A 25,890-nucleotide genomic window follows, 5' to 3' on the forward strand; every position below is an offset into this window, starting at 1 on the left:
AAAGGCATTTAGAAACTGGAGGAAACTGACAGCAACAGGTCTGTCTGACCCAGAGCTACAACAGAATTAAAAGTCAAATTTCTGAAAGTCACACAAAAAATGTAGGCTACATTTAAAAAAAAGATGATTTTATGATTTCATTTTTGTCTCTAATTTGTTTGTTTTGATTTATTTTCAGAGTAAACTTAAATGTTAAACTACATGGACTTCAATAGGTACTGGAAAAAATCAGGGTGCTCTAAAACTTTTGACTGGTTGTGTTTGTATGATAACAAAATTAATTAATTTTCACATCAATTTTGTTCTGCATGTTTATGCAAAAAAGTCATGCATATACCTTTGCACATTTTCCCATGAATTTTTTAATGTAACATTTTAGCGTGATTCTCTCTTTTTAGGTAAAGAGAATGCAATTTGCCAAAAAGAGCAATTCAGTTGTTACCCGAGTGAAGTTCTTAAAACAAATGCTAAATAAAAAAAGATAATAAAATTATCTGAGAGGATGCACCAAATAAGAGCAGATGATCAATCACCTCAAATGTTTATGAAGCTAGCAACTACAGATGTTCTTTTGGACAGAGTGATTTTTGAGATCACAATGCTGCTCACTCATTTTCACAGCTGCAAGTGATGCCTTTTTTAAACTTTTTTTTTTCTTACCATTTCTTATCAATACCATAACATTGTCTTCTATTCTTGTTTGCTCTAAGATGTGTCATGCTTCACACTGCACAAAGTACTCCTGTACTGGCAGAAACATACTGCCATCCTGACCTGCTTCTAAAGTGCTTGCTAACCCTGAGTAAATCATCTGATCAATACTTTGAGTCAATCACTTGTAACCTGCAAGTTAGAAGCAGGTGAAGTCATAAAAGGGTCAGAACTACCGTTTTGCAGAGTTGTTCTTGATCAGTGACAGGAAAAAATGTTGAAGCCATTGGGTCAGCATGGAAGTCTGAGAAATATATTTTTTAAGAAAGATGGGTCAGCAATGGCAGCCTAAAGATGTTCTGTCAAAACAGTTTCCTTTAGGGCAGAGACTGTTCAAACTATGTTCACTTGGGCTCAAGTTTTAAATGGGGTATAACAATTCTACCAATGCATCTCTTTCTAGATGATGAGTCTGTAAATCATCCCGTACTTTCATTAGGATAAAGTACTTATTGGCTTTTTTTGGAGATCTAATCACATCTCAAAACACTTTCTTTCAGGAAAGGAAACATACTCTTTCTCTTCTTAGCAAAAACAGCTAGGTACACAGCTTAAAGTGGTTGTAAACGCTTACAAACCACTTTTCACTACAGGTAAGCCTAAAATAAGGATATACGAGATATCCCCTGTATCAGCATGTGCCATGACGCCATCGGCACATGCGCATTGAAGCAACGGCTCGTTTGTGCCCTTGCTTCAGCTGATGGGCTCCTGCTCGCATGCGTGGGAGAGACGTCATCGCGGCTCCGGCCAATCACAGCACCAGTGCCTGCAAAACCCGTAAATAACTCTGGGAGACATGTCGCTGGGCAGAGCAGTGTGCCAGGACCGCTGCAGGGGCTTCGATCTAAGGTGAGTATTTCATAATGAGCTAGTATGCATAGCATACTAGCTCATCATGCCTTTGTCTTGCAGGTTTTTTTCTTTTTTGTGGGTTTACAACCACTTCAAGGCCAGAGTCTAGTCTGTCTGCAATAGTTACAACATAAACAAAATAATTATTGCACAGATATTCAGACTAAATATAAAAGCGCAAGCTGCTGGCAAGAACACGACAGAACCATTGGTGATAAACGTGAAACAAAAAAATGTTGCATAGATAATGACTAAACAAGTGTCCATAAAGTGTGAACAACTGGTGCTATTCTGAACAATGCAGGCAAATTCCTTGATGAACATCCAGTAACAATGAGTATAATTGATGTGCGTTTTGATCACCCAATTGTACCTCCACTGATATTGATATAAAATGCCTCCTTACCAGAGGTCTAGACTACAAATTATAGAAGTCTAGACAAGCGTGATATAGAAGTATAGAAGATCAGCTTTCTCTATTATGATGCAGGTGGTGGTACTGTCATGGCTGATGGTAAAGTTTACTCCATAGTAGGGCCCATGAAAGGAAGATAACACAGCCACATAGTGTAAAACTACTTGCCATTTTGTTTAAAGAAATCAGTGCTAAACACTTATGCCTTGTACACACGGTCGGAAATTCGTACGGGAAAGGTCAGATCGAATTATATTGTCAGAAAATCCAATCGTGTGTGGGCTCTATCAGACTTTTTTCCGTCGGAAATTCAGAAGGAAAAAATTTGAGAGCGGGATCTCAAATTTTCCGACTAAAAAAAAAGAATGGACTTTTTCCGATCGTTTGTAGAGAATTCCACTTGGACAAAGTGCCATGCATGCTCAGATCAAATTACGAGACCAAAGCTATTGGCTACTAGCCTCAACGTAGTGCCGTTGTAACAAATGAACGCCATCACATTCTGAACAATCGGATTTTCCGACAACTTTGCCCGACCGTGTATATGCAACACAAGTTTCGGAAAAAATCTGATGGATTTTGTGGTCGGAATGTCCGACTGTGTGTACAAGGCATTACAGAAATCCAGGATGAAACAATCATTAATAGTTTCAAGATAGTTTCAAGCAGTTTACAGGGTTGCCGTGCATGGTACATAATGGACATGGACTCCACCTAACGTCATCTGGGGCAAGGGGTCGATGTCCTACACCACGCAAATATATACTGTCCAAAAGTAGTCAGGGTACAGCTATCCCTGCCGCTCTAATCAAAGGCATCCAAGTTGACCACCAGAGAGCATTCAAGCCTCGCTGTGGGTGCAAGAATTTAAGCCTCACTCTGTAAGTCAAGCCTCTTTTTTTGGAGTCAAGCCTTGCTGGTTCTAGGTACAATTCAAGCCTCATTTAGAAGTAGGAGAATCAACCAATGAATGTGTGAGAATCGCACCAAAAAGAGATTTGTGCATCTCTGGTTAAGACATATTCAAATACAGCATTGTAAACACGAGCTAAGGCAAAATAATGTCGACCCAAACGTATGAAGCGACAGACTGCTGGAATTTAATATGCCAATGGTTATAAATTAAAAAACAAAAAACAAAAAAAAACATAAAGATAATATGAAATTGATTAAAAACAAAACAATGATAAAGTCAGCAATACGGCTGTCCCCTGACTATAGTACAACGCCTAACAAGAATAAATTCTTTAAACAATATATAAAAATATATACGGTAGAAAAGTCTGCAATAGTTTCCCAGAGTTTGTAAAACTTAAAATGCTGTGTTCACTACAATACTCACATCCTTTCAAGCACTGCAAGGCTCACTTATTCAGCAATCCAGTGCCAATCCTCTGCCTGGAGTGCAGGGTATCATTGACCCAACCTCTGGGGGTGCATCACCACAGTACTCTACAAACAGAACAATAATGCAGAGGATGACACAATGGACACTCTCTGCATCACTGAGGACATACCTGCCCTGGAGATGAGGTGAAAAGGACCATGCACATCATGTGAGTGGCCTGAAAACTTTTGAAAAGAAGGCAAGACTAATGAAAAAAAACTAGGGGGAAAGGGCATCCAGAAAAGGGGTTGAGTTGGTCTTCCTATACATAGAAGTGTTCTGTTTATCCAAAGGATTTGCCGTGCTCCATAGACAATCAAATAACGCTCCTATGTTAGCAGTGGAAGCTTTGTATTGATCTGGAGTAGAAACTTTTTAGACCCCTTGCTAGTTCATAATTATATAAGGGGGGTCTGATGGGGATCCTATATTTACTGACTGAGATTACATTGTAAGGAATATTGTGGCACTTTACAGAAGTATAGAACATATGGCAATGGAGTCATAGAGGTTAAAGAATCTGACAATATAATCCCTTGAACATTCTACCATTCAATTAATTAATCATAATTACTGTTAACTGGTAATTTTAATATTTCAGGATAGCTGGCTTGTGTATGGTGGTCAGTGACTTCCCTACCAGACAGTTATAGTATCTCACAAAGGTGAGTACACCCCACCCATATTTGTAAATACTTTATTATAACCTTTCATGTGACAACACTGAAGAAATGACACGTTGCTACAATGTAAAGTAGTGAGTGTACAGCTTGTATAACAGTGCAAATTTGCTGCCCCCTCAAAGTAACTCAACACACAGCCATTAAAGTGGTTGTAAACCCTTACAACACACTTTGACCTACAGGTAAGCCTAGATTATAGCTTACCTGTAGGTCCAAGAAATATCTCCTAAACCTACACAGTTTAGGAGATATTTGCCGAAAAAAAGGTACCGCTGTCTACGGCGCATGCGCCGTAGACAGCGGCGCGCCGCGGTCAACGGCGATATGCCGTGAGTGGCAGCTCCCGTGCGCATGCACGGGAGTGACGTCATCGCGGCTTCGCCGAATGACAGCGGCGGAGCAGCGAGACCCACCGAGAAGATGGATGCGCCGGACTACAGGGGACAGCGGTGACTTCGCTGGCTCCTGTGTCAGGTAAGTGACACATAATGGACTACTATGTGATGCATAGTAGTCCATTATGCTTTACCTTTGCAGGGAATGAAAGAGGAAGTAAACCCATCAGGGTTTACTTCCTCTGTAATGTCTAAACCGCTGGCAACAAAAGTGAGTACACCCCTAAGTGAAAATGTCCAAATTGGGCCCAATTAGCCATTTTCCCTCCCTGGTGTCATGTGACTCATTAGTGTTACAAGGACTCAGGTGTGAATGGGGAGCAGGTGTGTTAAATTTGGTGTTATCGCTCTCACTCTCTCATACTGGTCACTGGAAGTTCAACATGGCACCTCATGGCAACGAACTCTCTGACGATCTGAAAAAAAGAGTTGTTGCTCTACAAAAAGATGGCCTAAGCTATAAGAAGATTGCCAAGACCCCAAAACTGAGCTGCAGCACAGTGGCCAAGACTATACAGCTGTTTAAGAGGACAGATTCCACTCAGAACAGAAATAGGAAAAAATAACTGAGCTGTGTACTTATGGTACCTAAATAGCTGCAAACTCTGCTGTAAGATATACACAGAGGGAGGGAGCATGCATAAGGCCGAGATGGCAGATGTTTGAAGTCTCCGCTCCCTGCTGGCCCACTCACCTTCTGCCCGCCGCTACAAATACACGGCTCACACACAAGCAGCAGCCTCCCCCACAGCCACAACTTGAGAACTTGCCTCGTCACACAGCTTAGCAGGTAACCTCCCAGGCAGCTTCACTGTGACCAGAAAGAGACATAATCTCCTCACAGTGTGGGGGACATGTTATTCAGCCAGGGGAGCCTGGATGATAGCCCTCCTCATGCATTCAATGTACAGGCTGTTCCACTGCCCACTGAATATTCAGGAGACCACATACTTCTGTCCAGATTTTCCACACTGCTTGACCAGGGCCTGGAAAAGGCCAGTAAATGCATCATGCAGATCTGAAACATGAGTTCCAAGAATTGGGGACTCACATAGGAACCCTGGAAAGCATACTAGACGACACTATTACCAGGATTAACCAAAACACTTACTGTATAGAGAATATCCATAAGAGACTGGGTGACGCCTTGAACAAGATTGATGACCTGAAGAACTGCTCGTCGATATAACGTCAGGGTCCACGGGATTCCTGAAACTTTTATGGACTCTGAAGCCATAGTTAAAGAATTGATTTCACACCTTATTCCGGATATACCTTCCCACAGAATGGAACTAGATCGAGCCCATAGGGCCCTGACTGCACCCCGGTCAGATGGTCTACCACGAGACATCATAGTAAAACCTCATTACTATGCGGTGAAGGAAAGCGTGATGGCTAGAGCTAGAGAGATTGCGGATTTGCCCCTGCGAGCTCACTCCATGGTGATTTTTGCTGACATCTCGTCTGCTACCATACAAAAACACAGAGCACTGAAACCCCTGCTACAACCACTCATTGCCAACAATATCAAATATCATTAGACCTTTCCGTTCCGGCTGAACTTCACCTTCCATAACAAAAAAACACGCCTTCTCGACTTTCCCTGAAGATGAAGCATTACTGAAAAGCCTGGGCCTGTAACAGCTGATTGGGGAGGGAGGCTTATTCATACACACTGGCGGCAGCTCATACTCGCATCTCCCTCATTATATGGCTGGATAACGAGACGAGCGGCCGCAAGAACGATCTAATCTTAAGGTACAAGATTTTTTCTTTTCTCCCTTTTCAAGTTTAATGCTTCCTGCAGCTTAGGTACTTTTTGTTAAGTAAAGGCTGTCATGCCTATACTTTTAATATGGTTCAGTATCAACCTATAAGGAAACAATGGGGGTTATGTACTAAAGGCAAAGCCACTTTGCACTACAAGTGCACTTGGAAGTGCAGTCGTGGTAGATCTGAGGGGAAAATCTGAAATGAGGGGACGCTCTGCTGATTTTATCATCCAATCATGTGCAAGCTAAAATGCTGTTTTTTATTTTCCTTGCATATCCCCTTCGGATCTACAGCGACTGCACTTTCAAGTGCACTTGTAGTGCAAAGTGGATTTGTCTTTAATAAATAACCCCCAATGTCTAGGTATATGAGTTAAGTTAATCTACAGTTCAACTGTGATACTATATATACACCTATTCTTGGTCTGTGTAATATAATTTATTTACATAATGGATCAAGATATATATTTAATTACAAATTATGGATAAAAAAATATTTTTAAAAAGGACATCTTATTGGTTGAATTGTTTTCCATAATATAATATACAGGTTGTCATATACTCTAAGACCAGTCACGTAATTAATAATACTTAGGCTTTAGAGAAAAATCTATCTTCAATAACATTGTGTAACTATTATTACGTTTACATTGCAAACTATCTCTGACACTATTTTCCCCAATTGATCCTAGGGCGAATCACAGTTGGAGCATCTTCTGATGGCTCTTAAGTTTTCTGTTATCTTCAAGAAGGAAGGAAACTCTCTCTTAAAAAACAAGTACTATCTTTTAGTTTTGTGAAAAGACACAAAGAGACTTCCTCTCCTCGTTAAAAATGTATGGCTTGAAGTTGATGACTTAAGGATGTGTTAGTGGCCGGTGGCGGTTGTCATCTGCCCTGTTTGATTTTGTTCCCCTTCCTTGTTGAAGGGAGTGGGACTGGCTCTTGGTCCGATCCAGGGATGACACTTATTGACTACAACGGTTTAAACCCATTTTTTTCGTTGTTATAGCTCAGGTATTGAAAATATTCTAAGTGATTTGTCCTAATATTGTTCCTTGCAGTACCTGTTCTGATTGTATGGCTTATTCCTTTTCTCTCCCTCACCTACTCTTCGTTCTTTCCTCAAATCCTCATGTACTTCAGAGTCCCTCAGTCCTGGGCCCTGACTTCTAGGAGAACTTCACCAGTTGGAAGATCCCACAAGCCATCTTTTGAGGCATTGGTGAGTGAGTTTACTATTTCCTGGGTGCACCATGGCGAACCTAACTGCAGGCCTCCCCTTTAAATTTGTTACGCACCATGTTCAGGGATTTAATTTTCCAGTTAAACATAGAATGACTTTCCAACACTACAAATCCCTACACGCACAGAGGTGCTTTTCCTTCAGGAAACACATTTTCCCCCGAATTACAAATTTCTACACCACTACTATCCTCATATCTACTTAGCGAATGGCCCGCATAAGACTGGGGGTGTGGCAATATGTTTCTTCAAGTGAGTCTCTTTCTCACTGGAGATGCAGATTCGTGACCTGGAGGGCAGGTACTTGATACTGGTGGGACACCATCACCTCAATCTCTTATTATGCACAAAACATGAGCCAACTACCCTTCTTTTGAAAATGAGTGCACACTGTGTCCCCTGATCTGGGAGGAGATATTCTCTTTGGAGGTGACTCCAATATGTCCCTAGAATCTATCTTTAAAAAAACCAGGAGGCCTTCGTCTGCTCCACGACATTTCCCCAAAGTTGGATCTAAATTAGACAAAATATTATATTACCATAACCTGATTGATGTTTGGAGAAAATTAAACCCACCCAGGAAGGATTATACGTTCTTTTCCCATGTCCACAGTACCTATTCTAGAATAGACAACTTCTTCACAAACCCCGCAAACGTACCTCTATTTTGGGCCAGTAAAATGGGGGAGGTGACCTGGTCTGATCACCCCCTTGCTTTGGACCACGTGTGATTCCTTACAAGGTACCAGAGGTCCCGCTCCATGGAGACTAAATGATTGTCTTCTGAGTAACCCTTCTGTCTGTTTTGACCTGGAACTTATTATAACAATCATAAGTAAGATCTTCACATTGTAGATCCACAATCATGGTGCCTGAGTGATGATTTTATCCAGTGGAAAGTTTGCACATCGTGTTTCCTCTGCTCTGCAAGTTTACCCGGCTCTGAGTGGTATCTCCCTGACAACTTGCAAGGAAAAGGCTGGGGCTGGGTATTAGCCACAAGTGATTCAGCTTGTGAAAGCTGGTAAGCATGCAATTTATGTGGCGGTCGATACATACTTTGTTAATGTGATTTGTCACATCATATTGAGAATTCATTATCACAGACTTATATGTATATGTCATAGGTCACCTATCGATGGATTTTTGATCTTTGAACAATTCATGGACATTTCTTATATAGTATTTGTTTTTATATAGATTATTCATCCTGTTTTGCATTTATCATGTGAGGCTTTTTTTGTTCATTGTTTAGAGCGCAGCTCTATTCCTCCTCCACGCAGAAAAGGCCTCGCCATGGTCAACCATGAAAGTTGAGTGCACCTGCTCAGCATCATATCCAGAGGTTTTCTTTGGGAAATAGACGTATGAGTGCTGCCAGCAGTGCTGCAGATGTTAAAGAGGTGAGGGGGGGGGGGGTCAGCCTGTCAGTGCTCAGCCCATATGCCGCACACTGCATCAAATTGGTCGCCATGGCTGTGATCCCAGAAGGAAGCCACTTCTAAAGATAAGGCACAGGAAAGCCCTCAAACAGTTTTCTGAAGACAAGCAGACTAAGGACATGGATTACTGGAACCATGTCCTGTGGTCTGATGAGAGCAAGATAAACTTATTTGGTTCAGATGGTGTCAAGCGTGTGTGGCGTCAACCAGGTGAGGAGTACAAAGACAAGTGTGTCTTGCCTACAGTCAAGCATGGTGGTGGGAGTGTCATGATCTGGGGCTGCATGAGTGCTGCTGGCACTGAGGAGCTACAGTTTATTGAGGGAACCATGAATGCCAACATGTACTGTGACATACTGAAGCAGAGCATGATCCCCTCCCTTTGGAGACTGGGCCTCAGGGCAGTATTCCAACATGATAACGACCTCAAACACACCTCCAAGACAACCACTGCCTTGCTAAAGAAGCTGAGGATAAAGGTGATGGACTGGCCAAGCATGGAGGAATAGTAGAACGTGTTTTGGGGTGTCATTTGAGCTATGCATATGCTGTGTGAGAAATAACCTGCTAATATAACAATTTTGTCAAAAAGAAAAAAGAAAAAAAATCTTGATTTTGCAAAGAATTGTGGGAAAAAATTACAACTTAAAAAAAGTCACCATGACTCTTACTAAATACCTTGGAATGTCTACTTTCCAAAAAAGTGGTCATTTAGAGGTTATTTGTACTTTCCTGGCTTGTTAGGATCTCAAGAATTGAGATAGGCCATCAGTACTTCAGGTGTGATCAATTTTCAGAGATTGGCACCATAGCTCGTGGACTCTATAACTTGCACAAAGACCAAATAATATACACCGATTTGGGCTATTTTTTTACCAAAGATATGTAGCAGTATAAATTTTGGCAAAAATATATGAAGAAAAATTACTAATTTGCAAAATTTTATAACAGAAACGAAGGAAAATGCAAGTTTTTACATAATTTTCAGTCTTTTTTCTTTCATAGTGCAATATATAAAAAAAAAACAGCTGTGATTAAATATCACCAGAATAAAGCTCTATTTGTGTGAAAAAAAGGACAAAAATTTCATATAGGTACAGTGTTGCATGACTGAGTAATTGTCATTCAAAATGTGAGAGCACCGAAAGCTGAAAATTGGTCTAGTTAGGAAGGGGGTTTAAGTGCCTAGTGGGTAAGTGGTTAATGGCTGTATGTTGAGTTATTTTGAGGGGACAGCAAATTTAAACTGTTATACAAGCTGTATACTCACTGCTTTACATTGTAGCAAAGTGTAATTTCTTCAGTGTTGTCACATGAAAAGATAAAATAAAATATTTACAAAACGGTGAGGGGTGTACTCACTTTTGTGAGATACTGTATGTGCTTAGATACAGTATAATTGATTAGCATAGGACATATGTTTAGAACTGCGTCATCCCATATGTGGCTCTTGAGCAATTAATGAAAAAAATGAATGATTAATAATGACTCTACCTAATGACCTCCTATGTTTCCAGTTACTCAGAGCGCGTGTTATCATACTGTATCCTCCCCAATAATAAGACTGCTGCATTAGTTCCCCTGGTACCATTTACATTACTCCTGGCCTTTGTCTTTCAACCAGCCCCTCTTAAATACTGCATGGTACTACATGTCTTCACTTGCCCCGTCCTGGTTGCAGCAGCTATTCGTTTTCCCTCAGCTGTCACACAGAATGCCCAGAATCACTTCTGGTAAAAGCTACCATCCCTCAGAAAAGCCCTACTAAAAGTATCATTGAGCAAGGCTGACAAATTCTTCGGAATACAGCACAGCTGCATTGATTCCTGGATCATGTTAGAAGTTAACTGAGTATTCTTGTGGCATGAAAATGCATTCAGAGGTTATTAGATGAGAAATTTCTATAACGCAAACTTTGAAGCACCATTACTATATCTAACCTGCTATGTTCTTTCATCCAGCACATGTTATAACTGTACCTACAGCTTTACCTAAAGGCAGGAAACAATATATGGTATGTACTTTATTTACCTGTATTGGATAAGGTATCAAATATACTGCAAGACATACCATGAGCAGCTGCAACAACAGCACCAGCAAAAGCAGCATGTGTTCGGCCTTTGGTTTCCACCAGGCGCTTGCGACACAGGTGAGGGTTCTTCATTTTGTGACTGTTGCCTTTTTCGCATTTCAGCGAGTCCAAAGTAGCTAAAAAAATATCAGAAGAAAAGATGTGAGATCATGTGCAGTTATGCACCATTATTAATAATCATTCTAGTTGTTAACATCACCACAGGCTGAGTGTAAAGCAAGCCTACGCTTTGTTCATTCCTCCATTACTTATTTTACAGCACTCTGCACTAGGTCATGTGACATGCCACACTCACAAAGAAATTCAGTAATGGAAGACGTCTCCTTCAACAAGTTGTTAATACCTGCTGATCCTGTTCTGATAGAGGCATTAAAAGGATGAGATGGCGAGCATACATATGTATATTTACAGTATTTATACAAACTACTGGGATTGCCAGATGGGAGGCTAGTATTATAATCCACAGGGTTGCTGTGGAGGGTGAAGAGGAGAGCTTTGGGGGTAGCAGTTGCACTTGCCCAATAAATTGCACATGTACTGTATGTATTATGCACATGTGCTGTATTACATGTAGGAACCCCGCCCTAAGCAGTAGTGTCCCGATTCTTAATATTGGTGCTGCTATGCTGTAGTATGCATGAGCTCTAATTGATAGTTTTGATTTTTTCAGGTTTTCCCCATATTCAGTGCTATTGTTTGCTTGTGCCTGATCTTGAGGAGTGTCCCGGCAATGGTGTAAGAGAATCCAAAAATCTAAGATATGAATATTTACGTCTTTCTGGCCAAACATCAGGAGATTTATTATCAGTGGTGCATGCCGAGGAAGGATATAAATATTTGGGGGTAATCTCAGAAAGTTCTCTTGCCTCCTAGGTCTTTGCTTGGGAAGGAAGTGTATGTAGCTGTTTTTTGACCTCCCGTTCCATGTTTTTGGAGACTGAAAGCTTGCACTTCCTTGTCAGAGAAACTACCTGGAAGAGTGAAATTGGAACCTTGAATAGGAGTACCAGAGAGGAACTTCATGTGCGGAAAAAGCACCCAGAGAAACTGGGTATGAAATTGGAAATGGCAGGAAGTCTGATGGCTCATTCAAGGAGTCTGTGTGCTGCAACTGCTTTATAGTCAGAAGAACACAGAGTATTGGTATAATTTAAATAAGTATGAGGTTTATGAAAAAAAAATTATATAATTCCATGTGGTGTCCTGATGAGAATACATTTCTTTCACGCTAAAGACCAACTTCTACTCAAATGAAGACATCTTGGTCAACTCCCAGCCCTGTACGCTAATCTGTACGTTGATCTCTCACAGCATACTCATCAACTAAGAAGACAACTAAACACTATTACCAAGCCACTCAATAACCACAAGATCCCTTACCAATTGGGCTTTCCTACCAAACTCATAGTCACCAAAAATGGAATCAAACATAACATCTCCACAGTGAAAGAAGGCCTCAAGCTACTCAACATATGGGGAATCATTCCTGATCCATCTAAACCAGCACAAATCACTCGCAAGGAAATCACTCAATCCTCCAATGAAACCCACCATGCTGGTAAGCACTAGCCTCTACCTGAATAGTAGGCTCACATATACCCAATCTACTTAATCTCCGGTCGGATGCCTTGCTCGTTGCAAATTGCTCCACAAACTTTCACCCCACAACATCACAGCAGTCTCGGTTTCACTCCACTGCTGTCAGTTCTTGTATTTTTGTTTACCCTTTTTTCTTTGCTAAAGTTTACTTTATCCCACCTTATAGTTTTCTTTACCTCACATCTCTTCCCCCCGAGAGCACGCAAAGCAGAAGGACGAGAACTTCAGTGGATCTTTCTACACAGACAAACACCTCCACAAACTGTGAGTAAGACTTTAGCCCGTACATTACACTGCACCCTTCGCCAAAATTCATCTCACTTAACGCCAAAGGACTTAACCATCCGGCAAAGAGAGCCTGTCTGTGGCGCACAACCCAGAAATCTACCTGTGACATCATATGTGTGCAAGAAACACACTTTAAAAAATATGCAAAGCCACACTGCACTAACAAATCTTTTACCAACATCTACCAGGCTTCAGGCCCTTCTAATGCCGTGTACACACAATCGGAATTCTCGTCGGAAAAAGCTCTGATGGTTTTTCTGACGGAATTCTGACGGAATTCCGCTCAAGCTGTCTTGCCTACACACAGTCACACCAAATTCGGACCGTTTAGAATGCGGTGACGTACAACACGTAGGACGGGACTAGAAAAAGCAAGTTCAATAGCCAGTAGCCAATAGCTTCCATCTTGTAGTTGAATCTGAGCATTTTTGGCGCCTCAGAATTGCATACACACGATTGGAATTTCCGATAGAAAGTTTTTTCCGTCTGGAAAATTGAGAACATGCTATCAATTTTTGGCTAGCGGATATTCAGACAGCTAAATTCCGATGGAGCATACACACGGTCGCATTTTGCCATGAAAAGCTGTCATCTGTCTTTTTCTGGCCAGAATTCCGATCGCATGTACGCGGTCTTACAGGGGAGTACTACAAACAATTCCACAACATTCTACCTCCATTCTTGGCTCAAATGTGCATCGATGTTGCCTCCTCCTCTTCTCTCCCACAGTAAATGTTAAATGCATTAATCATTACACTACCAAAGCCAGGTAAGGATTCCCCCTCCCCACAAAATGTTCGACCCATATCGCTTCTCAATATTGACACAAAAATATATGCTAAATTCATAGCAACAAGATTAGTAAACATTATGCCATCACTAATTCACCTAGACCACTTTGGGTTCACGAAAGGTAGGCAAACGTTTAATGCAACCCGCAGAATCATTACTATAATTCATAATGCGGAGTCTGAGCGAGCGCCTTCTCTGCTTCTATCCTTGGATGCAGAGAAGGCGTTCGACAGAGTCAACTGGATGCATCTCCGTGCGACTCTTCTTAAGTTCGGACTCCAAGGCCACATTCTTTCGGCAATAGTGGCTTTATACTCAAGACCCTCAACCCAGGTGTACACATCTGAGATGCTGTTTGAGCCATTACCAATCTCTAATGGCACTCGCCAGGGCTGCCCCTTATCACCCCTTATCTTCAATTTAATAATGGAACCCTTGGCTGAACATATTAGAACAAACAGATCCATTACAGGATTCAAAATTGGATCAGTAGAACACAAGATCAATCTGTTTGCTGACAATGTAATCCTGATGGTAACCAACCCTATATCCTCCCTGGCTTCGATACAATCTGTGTTACAAAGGTTTAGTACCATTTCCTATTACAAGGTCAATGAAAATAAGTCATACATTCTAGACCTAGGTTTATATGCTGTAACTAGCAACCTTCTCTGTAATTTCTACACATACCCATGGGCTGACACAGGTATATCCTATCTAAGAATTACGATTACCAAATCTTCTAGAAATCTTTTTAACAGCAACTACACTGTAGCGAAACAAATGCTTATTGAAGAAACTTCCAAACTTTCCAAATTTGAATTCTGGTCTGGTAGACTATCAGCCTTTAAAATGCTCATACTTCTTAAGATGCTTTACATAATTCGCACACTACCTATCCTACTTACTAACATCAAATCTATCCAATCCATTATACACCAATACGTTTGGCAAGGTAAAAAATCCAGATATAGTTACCAAAAAACTATCAAACACAAACTGGCAGGTGGCATGGGTTATGTAGACATTAAAGACTACTATTCAGCCACCATACTGTCTCAAATGAAGGACTGGGTAAACACACACCCAATCACATTATGTGGGAACATTGAGAACACCATGACGCCAGGATGCAAATGTTGGCTATATAGCACCACAACCAGACACCCAAATCTTAATTTATACTCACCGACCATACAAGCTTCAGTCAAACCTATGGACCGAGGTGGAACACATTATACAGGATATATGTCAACTCCCCATCAAACTTTCTCCACAATTAGCCATACTGAATATGAACACTGAATTACTGCCACCATCTTTCAGACTAATAAGCACACACATACTCAGCCACCAGACTACTCATAACTAGATGCTGGAAAACTAACATATCCCCAACGTTGACGGAAGTAATAACACTAGTTCACTCTCATTACGGATATGAATCGATCCTATTAAAGGGAAAACCATCCTAATTCAAAACCCATAATCTATGGCACCCCTGGTCCCAGTGGTACGCACAAAAATGTACCTGGTAATTTTATGATATCACCAACACACACTAGATCCCCATTGCTTTGTATATGGAGTCTATAGCAATGCTCTCTACATCCTTTCCCTCTTCTTTCTCCCCCCACACCTCCCCATCACCTTCTTATTTTATTTTAACCTACCCTATTTTGATAATTTCTCTACTAAAAAGCTGCATATAGTTCAATATAATTTCAATATAAGTACACATACATTACTAGGTACACTCAAGGTATTATGAGTACTTTAGAAATATATCGGTTCATCCACAACCCCACACCTGAAAGTTTTGCATTCTCTATTGCTGTATTATTACCGCCTTCTGGTGAGAGTTGTTAATATTATAATATTATAATAAGTTGTTAAAAAATGTTCTTATTAAAACCTCACAAAATCATTAGGAGTGGTGTTCCATGATCCCCCGTGTCACAGTATGAGCCCATTTGGAATGTTGGATCACACACATTGCCTTACCTTCAGCACCTGTTATAGATATGTTGTTTTAACCTTGATTGACAACTATGTCCTACTATGTGCTTTTGACAATTTCTATTTTTATTCAAATGTGATTTCTGACAATGTTTGTTCACTCTTCTACTTATATCTTCAATAAAAATTATTGAAACGAAAAAAAAAAAAATTATACTCATCTAGGTATATGCAGCATCAATCCGAGGCTGCATCTGTCCCCCGCCATTTCTGCACTGAGAACTGAATGATCAAACACCACTGATTGCTCAGTTCTCTCCTTCGCTCTGAGCAGAGAGCAGTGGCTGTCAATCACCAGCTCTCTGCTCTGTTCCTCCATCACTCACTAGAGCGCTGGGCTAGGGCAGCTGGCTCAAATCTCGAGGGATCCGGTCCAGGTATCTGGGTGGATCCCGACTATAAGGTCAAGATCTTACCACAGATTGGATCGGTTGAGTGACGTCAGCCAACCGCGGGCTTTAGTCCATTGTAGGCTGAAAACATAGCACAGCAGTGCAGGACGAACTGTATTACTGTGATCCACAGAGCAGTATAGCAAAAATAACTTTGGCTATACTTCTCCTTTAAAGATCCTATTCTGTCTTGACTGTAATGAGGATCTGGAGTCTTTAAATACTTCTTTAGTTATTCTGTTCCCTAATCCCTCCCTCTTTCTCTGGGTTTCTCAGACTAAATAAACTTGGTTAATCCTATCAAAATTGACTGGCCTGCAATATTTATACCCCACAAAAATTCAATGATTAAACCCTTAGGTGAAATGTTAGCCAACTGAGCCACTTGGGGGTCCTTACCTGCATTCAGGGGTAAGGGATGCTTATATGCTTGGTTTTTCAATAGAAATGCATTTTCTATAAAATGACTGATAGCAATCCAATCTGAAAAAAAGCAATGCTCAATGTGTGCGCATGGACCATTAGTTCTTATATGAAATGACAATTAAACCTTTCCTCATGAGGCTGTAGTTAACACACAAAACAAGTAGTATTATTAGTAGTAGGGTCGACAATCACTGATTATCCAATCCCTGATGCTTCCTGCAATGAGAGGGATTCACTTACTAAACATACCCTAATCAATGTGCAAACCCTTCATTTCTGCTAATATTTGGCCTTACAGAGGAAGAAAGCCCTTTTGAAAATATATTTTATAGGAATAAACAGAACAACTGGAGGGCATTGTCTACAATATAATGTGATATTACATGTTCTATTGAGGCACTGCAATTAGCAAAGTCTTAGTTGCAAGCTGAATGGATCGACATATTAAACTACATGTACAAAATTAAGAATTGTGCTATTATAACTTGATTATATGTTTTATTTTTTATAAAGGAATCATTAACAATGTGAAAAATCAAACAGAGTAGAACAAAGTTGATTTACATCATTCAAAATACCAAAGCATTTAATGACACCATTTTTCTTTTCTGTGGTAAGTGTTGTGAATGCTCTTAGGAAAAAAAACAAAAAACAGTACTGTAAAAATATAACCATTAACTGAACAAACCACTTTTTTTTAACCCAACGTGAAAAACAGTACAACAGTGCATCTGTTATCATCACTACTAAAGCAAGTAGGCTAAATAGCATTGTGCTGTGTTGCTCAAAACAGCCCCAGCATAATGATAAGACAAATTTTATTTATTGACCAACATGCTTTGTGTTAAGCCTCGTACACCCAATTGGATTTCCCGGAGACAAAAACTCTGTCTTTTGTCCGAAGGTGCGTGCCTGGATTTTGTCTTGCATACAAATGGCAAGGAATTGTTGGCTAACAAACATGAACGTACTGACGTACTACGTGGTTTTTCAGTGCCAACGTTTGGGCTTCTTCTGTTAATTTTCGTGTTAGTAGAAGTTTGGTGAGTGTTGATTCCCACTTTTAATTTTGCGCTTTTCACTTAGCGCTTTTCAGTTCGTGCTTTTCAGATGTTTCAGAGTGGCCGTTCGTCAACCAGACATGTTGCAGAATTGGAGGAGATAACGTGTTATGTATTATTGGCCTTGGAGTTATTGCTTTGACCCAAGTCCAGTCCAGGAACAAGAGGAGGAGTTGCATATGCCTTTGCTGCAGATGTTCCAGGAAAATAATTCAGTTGATTTTCCGGAATCATCTCCGGATGACGGACCCCTGCTTTCACCAACTCTTGGCATTGTTGACCTCTTATATTAAGAAGCAGGACACATGCAAGAGGCTTTTATTTTATTTTTTGGTTGAATAATAATGATTTGATTTGGTATATTTTCTATATTTTCGAATGCATAGAATGCACTTTTTGGTTAAGTTCTTTTGGCAGATAGCATGTCTAATTAAATTTTTTACATTTTTTTAATGCACAATAAAAAAATTGTGGAGAATAATACTTGGCTTTGTGTTTTACTTCAAATGACATTTTGGGAGTAGGCAGTTACAAAAATGCTATGTAAAATTGACAAGGGACACCAACATAGTTGTATCTTTGATCTTAAAAACTAGGGGATAATGGTGTTGTGGTAACTTGCCCAAATAAAAAAAAAGCCTAATAATTTTATTCTTGATATCACTAGAAAAAAAAAAGCCTTTGAAAATGTGTTTGCAATAACATCATCACTATTAACAGCAAAGCAGCTTCATTATTATCCCATTAAAGAAGACAAGAATGTATGCTGCATTTAGAGATTTCATAATTTGCCACATCACAAATGTTAATTCTCCATTACGAACGATTGTCCATGGAAAATCTGACAACAATTGTCCGATGGAGCTTACAAACGGTCAGATTTTCCGCCAAAAGCCTGTCATCACTCATTTCCCGTCGGAAAATCCGATCGTGTGTACGAGGCTTAAGTGTGTGCTGGCCAAATTAGGAACATTTTATATTTAAACATAGCAGAATCTGTTGCAATGGGGATTGTTTACTAAAGGACAATCCACTTTGCACTGCAAAGAAAATAAAAAACAGCATTTTAGCTTGCACATGATCGGATGATAAAATCAGCAGAGCTTCCACTCATTTCAGATCTACCCCTTAGATTTAGAGCGACTGCACTTGCAAGTGCACTTTCAAGTGCACTTGCAATGCAAAGTGGATTTACCTTTCGTAAATAACCCCCAATGTGTTGCAAAGCATGTTAAGGGAAAAAAGTATTTTTGATCGTGTGCAAAAGAAAAGAAAAAAATTAACATCATTATAATAAATTCAAGAATACATGTTAACCCATGTCAATGTAAGTGGTGTGAATTCAGCCTCACACCACATTTGTACAGTGAGGGACATGCTACCTGACACAATCAAAAATGGTGGGTAGCATGTCCTTATGAAGTAAGTGAGGTTTCAGAACACCGCCCATCAGAGACTTAAATATAAATCTACTTGTTTTATGGGCTCGTCTGATTTACTTTGTCCAGTTAGCAGCAGGGTCAAATTAAGAGCCACTTCACATCAAAACATGGTGAGGGAAAGGCCTGTTCCTGTGTAGTTCTGATGTGAAGCGGTCCCATCAAAGGTAAGTTGAGAGCTGACGTATTACCTTTCACTTCTTTCAACTCTATGAGCTCTTTCACACCATTACACTGATCCCCGCCGAGCAGGCGGATGACGGGTCTGTGTCCGCTCTGCTTATGCAGTCTGCTCTTCTCTATGGAAAGTTGGATGTAAATGGACCACCTGTGTGTTTACATCCGACTGTCATCTGATCCGCCAGACAAATGGGGAATGGATCCCCCTTCCCTCTATTTTTAGTGGATCAGATGTCAGCAGTTGTAAACAGACATAAGCCTCTGCTCCATAAAGGGCAATGGATGATCTGATCGAGATAGGAAAAAAACTGACAGGCAGACCAGATCAGCCTGCTCATGTGAAAGAGGCCTTATTAGTAGTCTAGTAACCTGCTACAATTGATAATTTCTACATGACTGCAAAGTGGTAACCCCCCCTTGAGGTTTTGAGATGGCCATCTCCTCCATTACTACAATTCTTCCCCCTAACAGTGGTATTTGTTTGCATAGAAGTGGGGCTTTTCTCCAAAGCAATAACGAGCACGGAAAATACAAAAAACGAAATTTTTGCTTGCATATGCTCGGATTATGGAAGTCAGCAGAGCTTCACCTCATTCACTAAGCTCTGCATAAAATTCTTTACAAACGTCCCGTGCAAAGTGAACAGCCTAGTTGCCTTTAGTAAATCAACAACTATGCCCCCAGAGTACAGTATTTTACCTCGGAAAATTGGGCCTGTTGCTCCAACCAAACACATCCCGAATTATATAACACTGTATATTTAATAAAAACGTAATAATACAAATCATGATTTTATGTCTATTGGTGTGCCAAATATTGTGCTGCCATTAACCACTTTCAGACCGGACCATTTTGCTGGCTTAAGACCAGACCACTTTTTGCGATTCGGCACTCCGTTGCTTTAACTGACAATTGCGCGGTCGTGCGACGTTGCTCCCAAACAAAATTACGTTCTTTATTTCCCACAAATAGAGCTTTCTTTTGTTGGTATTTGATCTCCCCTGCGGTTTTTATTTTTTGCGATATAAACAAAAATAGAGCGACAATTTTGAAAAAAACACATTATTTTTTACTTTTTGTTATAATAAATATCCCCCAGAAATATATAAAAAAACATTTTTTTTCCTCAGTTTAGGCCGATACGTATTCTTCTAGATATTTTTGTTAAAAAAATCACAATAAGCGATTATTGATTTGTTTGAGCAAAAGTTATGGCGTTTACAAAATATGGGATCGTTTTATGGCATTTTTATTAATATTTTTTTTTTTTACTAGTAATGGCGGACACATCGCCATTTTTGACACATTTTTGGGACCATTGTCATTTATACAGCAATCAGTGCTATACAAATACACTGATTCCTGTGTAAATGACACTGGCAGTGAAGGGGTTAACCAGGGGGTGGCAGTGTAGGGGTTAAGTGTTCCTAGGGGCATGTTACTAACTGTGGGGGGCTGGGCTACGTCTTAGTGAACACTGATTTCTGCTCCAATCACGTGGAGCAAAGATCAGAGTCACTTGTTGCTAGGCAGAACGGGGAGATGCTGTTTACAACGGCATCTCCCCGTTCAGCCTCCCCGTGAGACGATCGTGGGTATCCCCGCGGCGATCGAGTCCGTGGGACCCGCGACCGGACTCACGGGGGTCCTGACCGGTGGCGCACACGTGATGGCAGGGCGGCATATAGAAATGGATGTACCTGTACGCCAATATGCCTGCCCGTGCCATTCTGCCGACATACATCGGCATGCATTGGTCGGGAAATGGTTAAATTCCTTCCATTCCTTTTATTATGCTTATTCATACCATAGATCATTGAGGGATGTAGGTACCCTAAGTGAAAGAGGGACATAATATAATTATATATACTGTTTCAAAACATTCTGTTGGCTGCAATTAACATTTGCTCTTTTGTTTATTGCAGGCTTAGGAAACATGCATCTCATGAGACTACTGTTTAATGTAGTCCTAATAATTTAGATGGATTGAGAGAGAAAAGAGAGTGTTGTTATTGATCAGTAACTGAGCTTACTCTTAAATGGTCATTAATGTTTGATTATGGCATTTGTCTTCAAATGAATTGGGCCTGTCATGGAATAATCTGTAGTCATCACATGAATATTTAATAAATATTTAGGTCTTGTCTTGCAAAGCAAAATATAATACAGATACAGTGACTTGAAAAAGTATTCATAACCGTTGACATTTTCCACATTTTGTTATGTTACAACCAAAAACATAAATGTATTTTATTGGAATTTTATGTGATAGACCAACACAAATTAACACCTAATTGTGAAAGGGAAGGAAAATGATAAATGGTTTTAATTTTTCTCCAAATAAATATGTGAAAAGTGTGGCGTGCATTTGTATTCAGCCACCCTGAGTCCATATTTTGTAGAACCACCTTTTGCTGCAATTACAGCTGCAAGTTTTTTGGGGATGTCTTTACCAGCTTTGCACATCTAGAGAGTGACATTTTTGCCCATTCTTCTTTGCAAAATAGCTCAAGCTATGTCTGTGAACAGCAATTTTCAAGTCTTGCCACAGATTCACATTTGGATTTAGGGCTGGACTTTGACTGAGCAATTCTAACACATGAATATGATTTGATCTAAACCATTCCATTGTAGCTCTAGCTGTATAAGTTACGGTCATTGTCCTGCTGGCAGGTGAACCTCTGCCCCAGTATCAAGTCTTTTGTAGACTCTTAACAGGTTTTATTCTAAGATTGCCCTGTATTTGGCTCAATCCATCTTCCCATCAACTCTGACCAGCTTCCCTGTCCCTGATGAAGAAAAGCATCCTTACAACATGATGCTGCCACCACCATGTTTCACGGTGGGGATGTTGTGTTTAGTGTGATGTGCAGAGTTAGTTTTCCGCCACACATAGCACTTTGCTTTTAGGCCAAAAAGTTTAACTTTGGTCTCATCTGACCAAAGCACCTTCTTCCATATGTTTGCTGTGTCCTCTACATGGCTTCTCGCAAACTGTTTCAACAATGTCTTTCTTCTTGCCACTCTTCCATAAAGGCCAGATTTGTGGAGTGCATGACTAATAGTTGTCCTGTGGACAGATTCTCCCACTTAAGCTGTGGATCTTTGCAGCTCCTCCAGAGTTACCATAGTCCTCTTGGTTGCTTCTCTGAGTAATTCTCTCCTTGCCCGGCCTGTCAGTTTAAGTGGACGGCCATGTCCTGGGAGGTTTGCATTTGTGCCATACTCTGTCCATTTTCGTATGATGGATTGAACAGTGCTCCGTGAGATGTTCAAAGCTTGGGACATTTTTTTATAACCTAACCTTGCTTAAAACAACTTTTTCCCTAACCTGTCTGGTGTGTTCCTTGGCCTTCATGATGTGGTGTCAGGTCACCTTGAGGCCAGGTGACAGATGCACCCCGTAGGGATTAGGAGTGCACCGCAAGGTTGTGGACCCTACGGCTGACTGCTGCGGACGGGGGTCAAGGTGATAGGAAGGCAGGGCCGCCAGAACACCAAGATGGATCCCACCGGGGTTAGAGCGTAAGATTCCCTGGGGCGCGGAGTCTAAGAGCCAGCAGGTGTTCACCAGAGCCTTGAGTGGTGAGGATGGACTTCGCTGCAACTGGCTCCAGGTCGCGACCCCCAGCTCACTCCCACAGTAGGCAACAGGAGGATAGGTATGGTGAGGGACAAAGCCAAGGTCGGGCCACAAGCAGACAGGAATAGTCAGGGACACGCCAAAAGGTCAGGATCACAGGCAAACAGGGATAGTCAAGGACACTAGAGGTCGACCGATATGGGTTTTTCTCTGGCCGATGCCGATATTTTGAAATCATGGCGGCCGATAGCCGATATATGATGCCGATTTTTTTTGGGCCGATATGTTAGGCCGATTTTTATTTATTTATTTATTTTTTTCCTTTTTTATTAATTTTTTTTTTTTTTAAATCCCCCTTCATCTAACACACCTTTCCCATTGGGGCATTTTTCAGGCGCTTTTGGGCTAAAAATAGCGCCTGTAAAGTGCCTGCAAAATGGCTCCCCTGCAGTCTGTGTGAAAGACAGAGTGCTTTCACACTGAGGCGATGCGCTGGCAGGATCTTAAAAAAAAAAGTCCTGCAAGCAGCACGTTTGGAGTGGTGTATACCGCTCCTCCACCACTCCTGCCCATTGATATGAATGGGCACCACTGCCGAAGCGCATGCAATGCGATTTGGTAGCAGTGCTTCATGGGCGCATTTAACCTCTTCCTTGGCCGCTAGCTGGGTTATATGTGCCCCACTAGCAGCCAAATAGCACCGCTAAAATGATGGTAAAGAGCCGCTAAAACTTGCGTTTTACCATCAACGCTCCAGTGTGAAAGCAGCCTTCATAAGTGATACAGAAAATTTCTTACATTTAAACATTTATTAAACAAAACAAACCTCCAATCAGTTTACTTGTATGTATGATTTAGATAAAAAAATAAAAATAAAAACCTATGTATTAAATAAAAACAGGTAGTCAAAACTTTTGGACGAAAAAAAAAAATGCGCTAACTTTACTGTTTTATTTTATTTTTAAATAGTGTATTTTTTTCCCAAAAAAATGCATTTGAAAGACCTCTGTGCAAATGCCGTGTGACATAAAATATTGCAACAACCGCTATTTTATTCCCTAGGATCTCTGCTAAAAAAATATATATAATTTTTGGGGGGTCTAAATGATTTTCTGGCAGAAAATACAGGATTTTTACTTGTAAGCAACAAGTGTCAGAAAATATTTAGTCTTTAAATGGTTAAACTGAAAACTTCTACACACAGAGATGATTTCATTCATTGAAGTGTAAACATTGTATCATTTAGTTCTTTTCTTGGCAGTCTGCCCAGAGAGGAGGAAAGTGTTGCTATGACGACTCAGGCAACTCACACTGACTTCTATACAGAAGTCATTTCAAAGTCCCGCTGTAGTTCTAAATCGGCTTTTTATCAGCACAATCGGCCGATGCCGATTATTTAAAAAACGGCAAATATCGGCCGATATATCGGCCAGCCGATATATCGGTCGACCTCTAAAGGACACGCCAAAGTCGGTAACAGAATAACAGCAGAGCACACGGCAGGTAACAGGAAGCTAACACACAAAGGTTGATCAGCCCTGCTGGCTTGCAGTGCACAGGTTAATATAAGGTTCCCTGATAGGGCCTGGGGTGGAGCCATGCTTAGAGGAGAGATTATAAAAACCACCAGGTGGAAGTGGCTGGCCTCTTAGCCTGAACACATGAGGGGAGATGAGCAAACAGGAAGATCACTGCATAACCATGACAGTACCCTCCCTCTTACGAGACCTTCCCCTCCCCCGCCTGGGTCCAGGCTTAAAGGGAAACTCCAGATGGAACCTCCTCAACAGACAAGGAGCAAAGACCTCAGATGCAGTGATCCAAGACCTCTCCTCAGGGCCCAACCCTTTCCAAAGTACGAGGTACTGAAGAATGCCTTTACGGAGCCGGGAATCCAAAACTTGACTAACCTCGTATTTTAGATTATCCTCAGAGACCGAAACCGAGGTAGGGAGAGGACGAAAGGACTTGAGGATTAAAGGCTTTTTAGGAATGGGTAAGGGCATGAGAAGATCAGGAGTCTGAGCAGGGTCCCCCACACCCTTAAAGATGAGCTGGGCATCCATAACAGGACCACCAGACTGGGCAGAGGTCAGTGGATCCCTGAGGTCAGGTTGGTTAGAAGGTGACATGTCACAAGAGTCAAGCTGGATAGCTGCAACACAAACAGAATGCAGAGAACCCTGAGGAAAAGATTGAAAACCCCTCCTGGCCGAATTAGGTATTCTATCCAAAGGATGGATTGAGCCTCTTAAACGGGTTTGAACGGACATAGTAGCAGTAGGGTGAGGCCAGGTCACCGAAGGTGCTGAACTAGAAGCAGGAAGCTCATTGGGCATGGGCTGGACTGGCATAACTGGTGCAGAGGTCGACTGAATAGTATTGTCAGGTGTAGCGACCATCTCAATTGCATCACAGGGCATAGCAACTGTGGAACTTGCAGACAAGTTAGCCTGGCTGTGCGTCCAAGAGAGATTAGGGACAGGCAAAGGTAAATGGTTATGCGAACTGGAGTGAATGATCAACTCAGGTTCATAGGTGGGCCCCTCATCCAGAGTACCACATTACCTAGAGAGTGCATCAGTCCGACTATTGCAGAACGCATCCCAGAGATCGCTATATAGAGGAAGAGCAGAAGATACTGGGATGGTGGTAACAGGAAGTTTCTCCTTTGGGGTACCCTTGAGTAGGCAGGAAGAGGAACAGGAGGAACCCCAAGCCAGGATCTGTCCAGCAGACCAGTTAACGTGTGGAGAATGGAGCCATAACCAAGGAAGACCTAATATGATAGGAGATGAAGCCTTAGGTAAGACAAGGAAGGATATCCACTCCTGGTGGAGTGTCCCTACTGACATCTTAACAGGAAGAGTCTGAAAGCGGATAGGGCCCCCTGGGAGAACCGTGCCATCAATCGTCAAGACCACCAATGGTGTTGTAAGGGGCAAAAGGGTAAGTCTCATGGAGGATGCAGTCTCCCAATCCATGAAATTGGCAGCGGCTCCGGAATCCAGATGTGCTGAGACCGAACGAGAGGAAGCACCGACATGAAGCAACACAGAAAGGAGAAGGTGAAGGTGATATTTCAGGGTCTAATACTCCACCTTCCAGATGTAT

At 41.2% G+C, this 25,890-nt stretch overlaps 1 protein-coding gene across 2 annotated transcripts in view; it reads right to left on the bottom strand.

The window, feature by feature from the left end:
• Nucleotides 1-25,890, bottom strand: part of RGS17 (regulator of G protein signaling 17) — a 195,388-nt gene that overhangs the window by 89,107 nt on the left and 80,391 nt on the right. For both annotated transcript variants that reach the window (XM_077486289.1, XM_077486288.1), the window contains exon 2: nt 10,976-11,113. In XM_077486289.1, coding sequence (XP_077342415.1) covers nt 10,976-11,094 — 119 coding nt within the window. In that variant the 5' untranslated portion in view covers nt 11,095-11,113. The remainder of the gene's footprint in view (nt 1-10,975; nt 11,114-25,890) is intronic.

Source organism: Lithobates pipiens, unplaced genomic scaffold, assembly GCF_037356315.1.
Source record: "Lithobates pipiens isolate NorthernLeopardFrog02 unplaced genomic scaffold, aLitPip1_a1.2 Scaffold_18, whole genome shotgun sequence".
Taxonomy (NCBI): domain Eukaryota; kingdom Metazoa; phylum Chordata; class Amphibia; order Anura; family Ranidae; genus Lithobates; species Lithobates pipiens.